The sequence below is a fragment of the Andrena cerasifolii genome, chromosome 7 (assembly GCF_050908995.1).
Source record: "Andrena cerasifolii isolate SP2316 chromosome 7, iyAndCera1_principal, whole genome shotgun sequence".
Lineage (NCBI taxonomy): Eukaryota > Metazoa > Arthropoda > Insecta > Hymenoptera > Andrenidae > Andrena > Andrena cerasifolii.
This window is the reverse complement of record NC_135124.1, coordinates 11,045,125-11,058,059: the sequence shown is the minus strand read 5'-3', so window position 1 is coordinate 11,058,059 and position 12,935 is coordinate 11,045,125. Positions and strand designations below refer to the sequence as shown.

At 50.6% G+C, this 12,935-nt stretch overlaps 1 protein-coding gene across 3 annotated transcripts in view; it reads right to left on the bottom strand.

Annotated features, from left to right (window-relative positions):
• The window catches only part of LOC143371115 (uncharacterized), a 297,394-nt gene that overhangs the window by 192,564 nt on the left and 91,895 nt on the right, over positions 1–12,935 (bottom strand). For all 3 annotated transcript variants that reach the window (XR_013085976.1, XM_076815997.1, XM_076815998.1), the window contains exons 4-5: positions 6,854–7,669; positions 5,619–6,652 (exon numbers count right to left, since the gene is read on the bottom strand). Coding sequence is in view for 2 of the 3 variants with exons in the window: in XM_076815997.1 (XP_076672112.1) it covers positions 5,619–6,652; positions 6,854–7,669 (1,850 nt within the window). In the remaining variant the exon portion in view is untranslated. The remainder of the gene's footprint in view (positions 1–5,618; positions 6,653–6,853; positions 7,670–12,935) is intronic.

Genomic DNA, 12,935 nt, shown 5'->3' with positions numbered 1-12,935 from the left:
GTTCGCTGTGACTATCGTCACTTTGGAAATTTTGAAAATTGACAAGAAGAAACCAAGCTATGGAAGAGAAGGAGGAAGGAGTCTCTTGGCAAAGAGATCCTCGCTCGGGTAAAGAATTGCGCGAGAAAGGCTGAAGAGGAAATGTCACCTGTCCAATTAAGGACCACTTTCCTATCGGCGATACGATCGGCACGCGCGCTCAACCGACTCGCACGGCTCCATTCTACGAAACGGAGACAAAGTCGTCGTCGCGGGACATAAATATGTATAGGATAACGCGTGTCATTCAAGCCAGAGGAGCCCGGATGTTTCCTTCCTTTTCCCCGGAATCTCTTTCACCGTCCAGTCTCGTCGCGGAGTCACGAATGCCTGCTAGATTATGCGCTCATCGGACACTGTGTAGTTAGGCTGGGTATCGTGGGCAAACCTTGCATTTCAATATCCACGACACTCGCCGACTGCCGCGAGAACCATGATGGTAGCCAGTGAGCTCTCGTCGAGGCTCGAGAAAATTCACTACACTTCGAGGGGGAGGTGGAACGAGAAAGGGAGCAACGGGGCCCGTGCTCTTCGTGGGACCTGTGGCGCAAGAAGACCCCGAGGAAGCGGCAGGTTTACGCGGGATATTATTTGTCGCGGGCACGATTACGAGCGATCGCGACACGCGCGTCGATGTCACGATTCCCAGGAAACAGAGACGGGAATCGGCGAATCTCCTCGTAAAAATCGTTCTCGCCAGCCGAACGGAGCACCGTTCGCTGCCCGGGGACAGAGGCGCGTGTGAAATAAAGAACTGGGGAATAAAAAGAGGCCGCGGGAATAAGGAAGAGTCGAAAAACGGAGGAGCGTGCGAAGGCAATATAAAGGGGGCAATAAAATCACGACGACCAACAATACGGGCGGACTCGGCCCGCCACCTTCGCCTTATATCCTCTGTCTCGCGCCCCGTCCTCCCCCCCCGAGCCGCGGGTCAATTTTATTTGTCGCGAGACCGCGGCTGCCGCTTTCGAACTTGTGAAATTCCAACTTCGCCCGGGCTGGCCTGGTAAACCCGTCGGGGAATAGACGGTGGCGGACGGAAGAGTTCCAGCGAGCTGAAAACTTGCTGTCGCTCTAAAGTCCCGAGACCATCTGACTTTTTTATGAACTATGTTTGCGCGTGCGATTGAACGTTATTGCAATTTACCATAGGACAGAGACGGTCGTTAGGAAACCGGGAGCAAGTTCTTTCGACCGAAATGAAGTTACTGCACTGGCGAGAAAAAATATACGGGAACCAGAGATGCTCCTGTCTGTCGCCCTCAATGTGCAATTTACAAATTCATAGCGGTAAGTGATCCCAGACTTTTGGGGGGCAGCGCGTACCTACTCGTACTTCCTCTTCCTCGCACTTTAACCGCCACGGTGCGGCAGAGGTTTGGGGAATATTCATGAAGTTCGAAAGTAACGGGACGACACTCGTATTCTGAGAACTTCCAACGAGATCCCGTGGCAAAAAACCAGACGACACTTCGCGATACTCGAGGAGCGCATACCAATCGCAACCCCGAGAGATATATTGGACAGAAGAAGCTGGGGTTTCTCGGCTGTTCCCGAATACATTCGCCGCGGATGTATAACCGTCCTGTGCATCGATTGTTTCCACCGGTGGTTCGAGGACGCAGACGGAGCGCGTCTCGTCCAGCCGTGAAAGCAGTAGTCGCACAAAGAAGTACCAGGTAGATCGCGGGGATTGTCGAGGTGCGATTAATTTCAATTCTCGTCGCACGACCACTTCCTACGAGACGGTGAACGGCAATTCCAAAGAATCGCGATGGAATAAGGGAACGGAGACGCGGGAAGAGCTATGGAGAACGCGAGGAAACGAGACGAGGCGCCGCGCCGCGCTGATCCTGAGCGCGACGAGTCCATTGAAATGATTCGCAGCCGGGGCACGATCGTTCGAGGACCATTATACGCCGCTATCCATTAACGATACATTAGTTATACGGCTTTTCAAAGCTCGATCGAGCGGGAATTGCGAACCAAGTCGCGCCAGCGTTTATCGTCACCCAAGTAACGAGGACGCATTCCAGGAAACTTTTACCGCGGAGGCTCGCGGTTCTTCGCGATTATTCCTGCCCCCCCCCCCCTTACGTGGTATTTCTTTCGAAATCGCGAATTTACCTTTCATTACCGCGCGACACACCGTCCACATTCCACGGGGCAGTCTTTTTTTCGGAAAAGAAACTCGTCCTCGCGTTCGCCACCCGGAGAAATCAGCCGAACGGCGTTAATTGCGCCGATCGAGAATCCTTAATTTCTCGACGGATGGTATTAATAGGGTAGACCGGGTCGAATCGGATCACGGGGCGAGTCCGATGAAAATAAGAATTTAGTACATATTTCTTACATCGCGATAGAAATGAGCATTCCGATCGTTCGTAGTACCTCGTCCCTCTCCCCCGCACCTACCGCAAAAGCACGTTAATTGTTTTAAGTCATTGTTTAGAGCTGGCATACGTTTTCAGTGACATGGACGCGTGCGAACGTTACAATTTTGGTCCGAATCTAACCTACGTAATCTGTAAATTCGTGTTTAAAATAAAAAGTAAGCTTGAAAATTCCAATGTGTTTATTGTTATTAGTTTGCACGGTGTCCAAGTTTAGTATTTCGTGTATTTTAGACTATTATATCATAATTAGTTTATGTAATCTACACCCTTTGAAATAGTTATATATGGGGCTAATTAGATCACGTTATTTGGGGTGAATCGGATCACTCTCTATTTTCCTTTGAGTATTTTTATGATTATAAATATGATCATTGTTTATATACAGATAGTTAGTATGCAGCAATCAGGGATCATGGTGTCCAAAAAAAAAGAATAAAGGAATCTGTGATAAAAATTAAATTTAGAGAAATGACGAATAAAATAAATAAATTAATGGTCTTAAGAAGATGGCGTTGTATTTACTCTGGTGAAAAATTAATTCGTCCACTTTCAGAAGATTATCTGAGAAGAGTGATGCCACAAGAATTGTGCTGATAGAGGCGGAAAAAAACGGAAATATCCTTCCGATCTGTGTGCTGAGTAGTGTCACGACTTCACTGTCATTAAATTAGATTTGTTTAAGTCCATTCTAAAGATTTTGTTATGAAGATTTCAGGTTTTTTTCTAAAATTTATGGGATATTTCTCAATTTTTGTTTTTTTGTTTGCAGAAGAAACATTTTTAAGTTTGATTTTATTTTTATTAACCTTAAAGCCAAAGGTGTACTGGTCACGAATATATAATAAAAAATTGTTTTTTTAATGTTCGACTAGTATTTTTTTTACCGTCAAACACAAAGTGATCCGATTCGCCCCGGTCTACCCTACTTTTGGAGGAACGAAACAGGTTACCACGCACCAGAATGGGCGACAAAGTGCGAAGCCGGCAATTGCTCTCCACCGATAACTCCCGAGCACGCGACACCTGGGGAATGCCATTGTGCGCTGCGCAACAACCACCAGCTACGGGGAAAGGTTTATTAAACGGCAAGCGCGGTCGCGGCTGGGGCTAGGGTTAAGGGGAGAACCAACAGATCCTGGGGAGGAGCTTTATCCTGCCGTGTGAACCGCACGCGATTTATGCTCGACCGAACGCGCTCACGCGACCGCCCGCCGCTTTTCATTCCGCGGCTGCCTGTCGAAAACGCACGCGTGCCGAAGATCAAAGCTCCAGACGTCTTAAGGAAAGCGACTTCAATCCCCCTGGCAACCACCTTTGAAATTGTTCCCTGTGAATCCGCGATTGTGCGCGCTTGTAGAACAGCCCGCCCCCCCTTTCATTGCCGCGCGTCGCTGCCGAGTATGAAAGAGGAGGGCGCGCGGGGCGCAGGAGTGTCGCCCGCGAATTCGCGAGATTTCTATTCTCTGGGAAAAATTTTTTCCTAAGGAGCACGGAAAACGATACTTGATGCGACAAAAGAAGGGGCGAGAATTGTCAGCCAACTTCATTTGATTCATAGTCGAAATGTATGCTAAATAGTGGTATCGCGGAGAAAAAGTTTGCAGTAGTGCTAGCCAAGCATAGTCAGCCACTAAAGTCTACGTGCGCTATAGAATTTTCGTATACATGTTAGGCGGAACGTGCATGCAAATATCACGAACGGTACTGAAAAGTGCGAAAATTTTGTTCTCACCGCCACGTCATTTAGAACAGTGATGAGCAACCCGCGGCCCGCCAGCCGCTGACCTGCGGCCCGCCTGAACATTTGCATATATCTTTTGAACCTTAAAAGATACCGGAATAAATTTTGCGCCAAAAATAGGATAAAATTATTACTTTCTAATGTTACATAATTTTATATTTTTTTACGTTTATTTAATATTTTTTTCATTTCTGTTAACTTAATTATGATAAAAATATTTGAAAACTGTATTTGGTACTTTATTTAATGCCCTTTTAAGTGGTTTCTAATACAATTGTTTAGTTGTTCGTTATCGAGTCGATTACGACGATCTTTTTATCAATTTTCATTCTCGAGAATAGTTACTCACACGCATAGGTACGTACTGCCAAATAAGCTCATTATTTGCCTGGAGTGGGTATCTAGCAATGGAAATTTATTAGCCGGAAAGTAACGCTTATAAAACAATAAGACTAGCATTCTGAAATTTATTTCTTAATTCTGTATCATTTTGTATTATATTATAGGGTGATGAAAAAATATTAAATTTTTTTTTCCATTGCTAGCTACCCACTCCAGGCAAATAATAAGCTTATTTGGCAGTACGTATGAGTCTGAGGAACTATTCTCGAAAATGAAAATTTTAAAAAGTGATCGACGTAATCGACTAGCTGACGAACGATTAAATAATTGTATTAGAGTAGCAGTTTCGAAAATCGCACCCAATATTGTCAAGTTCGTTAATGAGATACAGAATCAAATATCTCGTTAAGTAAATTTCAATGCTTATTTAAGTTCATTTAATTAGAAAAATATATATACATATACCTGTTTATATTATACTATGTAGGTATATATTACATCAAATTTAAAAAAACAAACTCAGCCCATAAATTAAAATTCTTGGATTAGTGATATTTATATATTTAATATTACGGCCCGCGTAGAGTAGCAGATTTTCACTTGTGGCCCACTTCGGACGAAAGGTTGCTCACCACTGATTTAGAATACACGTAGACTTGTGTGACTGAGTGAAACGTGACGCGAAGTTTTCGTGCACAGTAACATGTATCCAGCAGTTTTCGCTACGGTAGACTGCTGAAACTACGTGGCTCGACCTTAACGAGCCTCACAGCTAGTTCGTGTTTACGTCCGACAATAGAGACGCCTATTCAGAGTTAATATGTAGTTTGGTAGAAAATGTAACGCTACCAGCTACGTGCCTCGCGCATGGTACACAGGGCGAAGCGAGCCCCAGGTGAAGGAGTAACCGCCAAGCCAAGGGACGCGTCGCGTAAACAAACAGTAGCTACGGGGCGGACAATTACAGATGGGCCAGGGGGAACAATGACCGGAGAAAGAGTGAAAGGCAGGCAGATGGTCGTAAATCTACGCGGAAACAGGTGGACAGGCGCGTGATCGCAAGCAACGTAGGATAGTGCATGGTGGATCGAGTAACTGACCTTGCGAAGAAAGCTGCGGCTGCGCTGGCCTGCGCCGGCGTCCCTGGCACCCCGCTCACGTTGTACGAGTACTTGGTCTCCTGGTACACTTGATACGCACTTTGCGGCTTCGAGTGGGACGGTCGGTGATAATAGTGGTCGGCGTAGAGGCCCTTCTCCGCCGGCCGCTCGCCAGCGACCTTGGCCAGGCCGTAGCTCTGCATAGCGGACGAGGAGGACGTCGTCTTCGAGTGACACTTGTCGTGGCCGTTCTTCTCGGCGACGTGCGAGTGAGACTTCTCGTGGGCAGACGCCGCTGGCTTGTCGATGGTCCCGTACGACTTGTAGTCGTACCCCTTTAGCTCCCCGTAGTACTTGATATTCTCGGCCTTGAACCCGTGACCAACATCCCCGTGGCCCTTCACCTTGCCTCCCAGCTCCTGCGCCGATTTCATCCCGCACTTTCCGATCGCCTCGATACCGTGTAGAATCGCCTTCGCGGACGGCTTCTCGATCTTCAACATCGATCTCTCGCAGAGACGACCTTGCACCGCCTCGCTGGCCTTCAGCAGAGAATCCACGGCACCCTTGTACTTGTCGCACGTCGCTGCCTCGCACGGCACACCGGAACCACCGTGGCAAGCATTGCCAGGAATCGCACTAGAACCACTACCGTTGCCACCACCGCTGGTGGGCGAACGACCCTGATGATGATGGGACTTGGACAGGTCCGCGTGACACCTAGACACCGACACCACCTCCGGCTCCTCGGTCACCTCCTGGTAAGCGTCTTCCTTCGCGATGATGTTGTTGTTGTTGTTGTTGTTGGAGCAACGCGTGTCACAGGGCTTGTACGGGGGACGCGATCGCGATGGAGGGACGCGTGTTGCTTCTCGCGCGGTTGGCGTGATACTGGCCAGATTAGAGGGCGTCTCGGCGCCATGAGTACAGCCGGTCCCCCGGCCGGCGTTACCACCACCGCTGCTGCTACCACCGCCACCACCGATCCCTATGCTCCCTCCTCCCACGCTTCCTTGTCGTTTCAACCTCTCCTCCTGTCGAATTGATAACGTTACGCATTACCGCAGATGGCCCGCGCAACTGAGATCGAACCGGAAGTGCAACCGAATTTGGGTGTCGGAAGAATAAATGCATTTCGTCTAAGAAGAAAATGGCCCTGAAGGAAGTCTACCACCGTTCCCTAACAGTTATTTCGTATACGAGGGTCATCTAGAAGTAGCTTAGGATAGACTCACCTGCACGCGTTTGAAATCGTCCTGCCGTCTGGCCACCTCCGAGTACTTGGGTGGAGGCTCCGACTTTGGCGGTGTCTCCTGATACTTGGGCGGCCTGTCGAACTGCCTGTACTTTGGTGGATCGATGTAAGGGTTGTCCTGGTGCCTGTAGTAGTTGGGCAGTTGGCACTCGGTGAGATCTGACTGCGACCTGTTCAGCTGATAGTTCGGCGGGGCGTTCGCCTTCTGTTCCTGATGGCTCTGCTTGCCGTACTTTGCCGGGTTCGCCTTCTCTTGGCCCGCGCAACACTTGTCCCGCTTGTCGCCCCTGTCCTTGCAGCCCTCGAGCTTGCTGTCTTTCGTCTTCTCTTGGGACGCGGGCCCATCGATCTCGTAGAAGGTCAGCTGCTCCTTCTTCCCCTGGCACTTGTCCGCCGCGGAGCGGTGCACCTTCGAGTGGTGCTGCACGTTCTCCAGCTTGACGGGCGGCTCGATCTGATAGAAGGTTAGCTCGCGGGAGTCCTGCGACTTGGAGCGCGTCTCGTGGGACGAATTGTGCTGCCTCTCCGGCTGCGACTGGCTCCGCGCGTACCTCTGATCGGGCTTCCCCACGCCGTCCTGGTGCCTGGAGGACAATCTCGCGAATCTCTCGTTCGGACCCAGCCTTACCGAGTTCCGACCGTACTCCAGGTACTCGTCCCCGTACTTGAACACCTGCCGCGGCTTGTACTTCTCCTCGAACTGCGAGTAATTGTACGTGTTGAAGCCCACTTGATTGAAGTTCCTGCTGAGATTCGACGAGTCGTACTCCGTCGACGTGACGGCCTCCATGTTGATCTGAAACAGCGACAGAAAACAAATCGGCGTTAATCGATGGAGTTCTCGAGCGAACGGACGGCAGAGGAGAGGGTTGAAGGAGGAGTCCGATACAGGGGAGAGATCCAAGGGGGGTTACACTTCGAGTAGTGGAGAAAACGAGTGAATGGCGCTCGACGAAGGAAGGGGTGAGAGGAGGAACTCGAGGCTGAGGCCAGGAGGGACCATAAATCGGGCAACGTCTTACTCTTAAATGCCCAGGATATTTACCGTGAAACAAAAAGCCACGGTGCGATAAATAAAATCTGACACCGCGGGGGCGTGCCAGGGAGTCCCTGTCTACCTCTGTTTCGCGGATAAAGGGCAGCCAGCCTCCTTCGGCCTGCGCAGAGGGAAAGCGGACGGTTCCAGAGCGAACCCCGCTCGTGAAACGACCACGGAGGGTTGCAGGAAGTCGTCTCCTGGCGCCGAATTCCACGTCGAAAATCGGCTCGGCCACCGAGGAACCGGTTCGCACCTCCTGGGCCCCGAAGGCCAATCGATCGGCCCGTGTACGTATGCGAGCGCGTCACGAGACGCTTTCACGATGCACCCGAGATCACGCGTGCTCCTCTTCTTTTTCTACGGTTCGAGCCCTTATCCAGAACACGCCGCGAGGCACGACCAGCGCCGAGAGATGCATGACCACGATTAGACGGCTCACCGAGGGCCGTAAAAATCTCGCTTCTGCCGAGATTGCGTACTCCCGCGACCCGCTCCGTCCGTGGACAATACCGACTCGCTCTTAATATCGTGCATATTAAATTTCTCAGCGGAGGCTGCTGCGGCGATAGCGTGGCCAGGCTTAACGAAGCCGGAGGAATTAAGGGAAGCAAGCCGCTGGTCGATTAATCATGTAATCGGTGCATTTATCGGCCCTCGGGGAGGATCAAGTTTTTGACCTGGAATGAAATTCCGCTGATGGAGCCGGGCCTCGAGTGCGCTCGTAACTGCATTGTCGGGTCACCGGGTATATGGGACTTCATAACTTCTTCTGGAGCATCGAGAGTGGCCCTTGGGGGCCGCGGTTATATATTGCCAGCTGTAATGAAGACTCCACAGCAGCGAGCTACCGACGCAGCCTTGTTTATCACCTCGCCTCAAATATACAATTAACATGTTGAGAAGCCGCCTGAGGTCTCGGCAGTCTCGCAGCGATCCTCTCGCCCTCGCCACCGACAAAGAAAGGGCCCGCGCTCGGTCTCGTTACCTCGTAGGCCTCGTTAAACTGCCTTTCTCGAACCTTAACCCAAAATCCCTTTCCTGATCCCCCTAACCACGTGTGCGCCGAAATTATCCGTCCAGGCTGAGAAGGCGCGCAGTTATTATTATTATTATTATAATATATACGGGATAAAGTCCCATTAGTGTACAAGAGCAAAAACAGAGAAAAAGACAAAAAGAAAAAAGAAATAGCAATACACAGCGCATACAAAAAAACATACAATACTTAAAGTAGGTAAATGGTTCACACACAACGGATGAAGACTTTAAGAGGTGTGTGTTTGACCTTACATTAAAGCACAATTTAATGACAAGAGGTGGATGGTATTTATCGCACGCAAGAAGACCATCCACAGTCGCCGCAATCTCTATTTCAGGATCATTCGTAAGTAACAAATCAAGCATAGATCCGTGTTGATTGAAAACGGTATTCATCTGGAATATATTACAATAATTGAGATTCTCGACAAGGGCGTCAATAGCATTCGACTCATTCAGACTAATACCAGAACGAAATGATACGCAGTTATCGCGGGGAAGATCGTGCCGAGGGATATTTTTCGTCGCGAGACTGGCCTGAATACGCTTGGCCACGCCACTTTTCCCGCCGTTACATGGCACCGCCATTATTACATATAATTGAAGAGAAAGGCGTGCCACGCAACGCACCGTGGCCATCGACGCGCGATTTTGTATCAATTATATTCGCACGGGAACGGGATCATTCCGCACGACGCGACGCGAGGATTAATCTTCGCCGAGGATCGAAGGCACGCCGCGCCGGCAGATACTTACAAGGTGAAAACTGGGCCTGGTGGAGCACGGAACTGGCCATGTGAACGGGACTGACCGGCAGTCGATCATTTCCACGGGATTCGGTGCTTCAGGTGGCTGGATGGTTGTGTCCCGGGTGTATGATAGCCGGGCGATATTGATAGTCCCACCCGTCAGACTTCTCATTTATCTTCATCCTTCAATTTCCCGTGGTACGCGTGCTCGATCGACTGCGCTCACGCGCACAGTGGAAATAAAGCAAGGCTACTGTGCTGTTCTCTAAAGAATACGCGGGCCCGAGGGACGATAGTCGTCCGAATTCCGCGCGCCGTTCGATCCAGGCGGATATTATACCCCGCTCGCGTGAAAGAGTCTTTTTCCTTTTGCCGGTGTATACGAGAGGCAACGCGTCCCGAACGCGTCCCGTTCTTACGTATTTTTCCTCTGTTATTTATGACTCTGCTGCACAATATCTTTCAGAATTAATGGTTCCTCCGTGCACTAGCCGCTGGCAATACCCTACACCTTTAATATCCTGTCAACGATGCAACGTAGTAATCTACTTTTAGTGCAAATCAGGCTCCACCATTGTTCACCAGCTCTCATTTGTGAGAGACCAGTGCCTCCTCCGCTTCGTATCGTTATATCTCAACCCATTTCTCATTGCCATCCGCACTAACAATCAAGGGATGATTCCTCATACAAAATCAAGTAAGTTTCAAGCAATTGTCAAGTCAGAAGAGATTCAATCCCGTGGCAACGTAGCTGCCTACCCGCAGGAAGTATCCGAAGGCGAGGCACCCCGCTCTCGAGGGATCATAAATATTAACAGATTATTCGAAAGTTCCGTTCCGGAAGACTATAATGACGTTGTTTGCGTTGGCAATAATAAGTTTGGTCGCGGAGCAGCGGGGTCGATGGGGGCCCGTGCCGGGGCCGCGGACAGGGGCCCAGCAATTACGGCTGCCCAGTAAAATTATCCCGAGCAATCGGTTTCGCGCGATGCACGGGGTGTCTCGCGAGTAAACGACCACCTTCGCGCAGCGAGGAGTCCTGCGATTAGTATTATTAGCGACGCCGGCGAAATCGTCTCGTTACCGCGTTCCTTTTTCAATCGGGGCGGACGTTGCACACGTGCTGGGCCCACAATTTATCGCCCCGGCCACGAAACTATGCTAGGCCGTCGTCCGGCGAGAAAGGCCAACCGGGCGGAGAAATAATATTGATTACGGCGCGCTCCGCTGGGGAATTGTTCCCCTTCGGCACAGCGGAGAAATCGAGCTGCGACGTTGATAATAATACCCGATGCAAGCATAATTAATCCCGAGCAACGACGAACAACAAGCGGTCTCCGAGAGACTTCGGGAAGAACATGAAAAGCCGCCCAGTAAATCCCTGCTTGCCGGCTAATGGACCGATGCTTCAGCGTTACCAAGAATGCTAACGAATCTTCTTCGGGAGCTCGAGAGGCTAATTGGCTATTTAATCGGCAGTAGTTGTTGAAAGTAGCGGTTTAACGTCGACAGAGTGTCCCGGCGAGCCCAGTTCCACCCCTCGGAGGCCAGCGAAGCGCCGCGAGCCCGCGAACAGGGCAACGCCGCGGGAGGGCTGGGGGTGGTGTTCAAGTACGAGCAGCATTTCTCTTGGCAATTTGCGAATTATTAATTTAGCCGTTCCCCTTTAACGCTGCTGCGCCCGCGGCTAATATTTTCCCCCGTAGCAGCAACGAGAGAGAGAGAGAGAGAGAGAGAGGAGGTGGATATAGGAACTTGTCGGAAGAGGAAGACAAAAGGATAAGAGAGAGGGAGGGTGAAAGAGAGCGAAGAGAGGAGAGAAGGAGAGAGAGAGAAGGGTGGAAGGAGTTGGCAGGACGTAGATGGTCGTCTGGTCTCGCCACCGGGGTCCTTGGTTACCGTGCAAACGCGCCCGGAACAAAGTTCCGCGTCCAAACACGAAATAAAGGCAGGTAACAAACTTCATTCCGCTCGCTGAGCTCGTGGGGGGTGAGCGCAGCGGTCCGTGACAAATATTATCGAGAAAGAAGTGACCGACCGTTTCATTACGACCATGTTCGACCGTGGCTCTCTAAATTGTAAAGGGAGTTGAACGAAGGGGGGTTGGCGTCTGTCTCTGTGAACCGTGAGAAGATTACGTTTCCAGATGTAGAACGACGGTCGCCTCGACTTCGCGTCTTTAATAACTCCTTTATCTTTGATCCTACGGAAGGCAACGATTCGGGGTGGAGGGGACAGACGTCGAGCCGTCGATGTTCACCTTCCAGGCAACCTGCATGTAGAATGCCCTGCGACCGCGCGAATTAAACCACCGTCTCCAATATCGAACGATACCGCACAACGGCGATCGTTACACTCGTGATTGTCCCGAAACCGAATTTATCGTTCGCGTTACCAATCGATTTCGCAGCCGGACAAGTATTAACGGGAGAGTGACGAGCGTCATTCGTAGCTAACCGCGAGCCAAAAACACACAACGATTCTACTCGCACGAAATCATAACTGGATTTTCCATTCCTCTCTTTGAAGAGTGGGATGGGAGTAGATCACGGGGGCTGGGTGTATCCGATTTTCACAGCGGGCTGACCTGTCTCAATGCCGTCTCCCCCAGGCCCGGGCCCAACAATCAAATTAGAGACGGTCGGTTGAACGGTCGAATGAGAATCTTCGCCGGTTTTGTCCCGCGCTTTGTTCCAGAATAAACCAGCCGCGCATTATGACAAAAAGCAGCCAATTCCCAGCCGATACGTCGTTAGATCGCTACAAAGCCTCGCGCGTCACCGGCCTTTTATTATGCAGCGATAATTTATCGCCGCAACGAGCTTACACACCGCCAATTATCCCTTCGCCATAGACAGCTATTCCGCGTGGAAAGACGTCACGGGAACCGTTAATTCATTAATGTCGGAAGCTACGGGCTTCTCTATGCAGGAGTATTCTGTGTGTCCTTCCGCGAAGACTCGCGTCTCTCAGGGAGAGAGCGCGAAGCAGAAGGCGGACAGGAACAGGATAAGGGACGCGTTTTAATATCGACGGCGGCGGGGGCTTCTGTAGGGCGCGTAGAACCGCTAGATTCCGCTGATTGACTGACTGACACGGCGCAGGGGTAGCGACCAAAGGGCCAGACAAAGGGAAAACTCGTGGATAACGGCTGTAGCTAGGAAAGCGGGCGAACAGGCGCGGAGACCGAGCAATCTCTTACGGTCGAGTTTGCCCCGTGACGGGGACCATCCCCC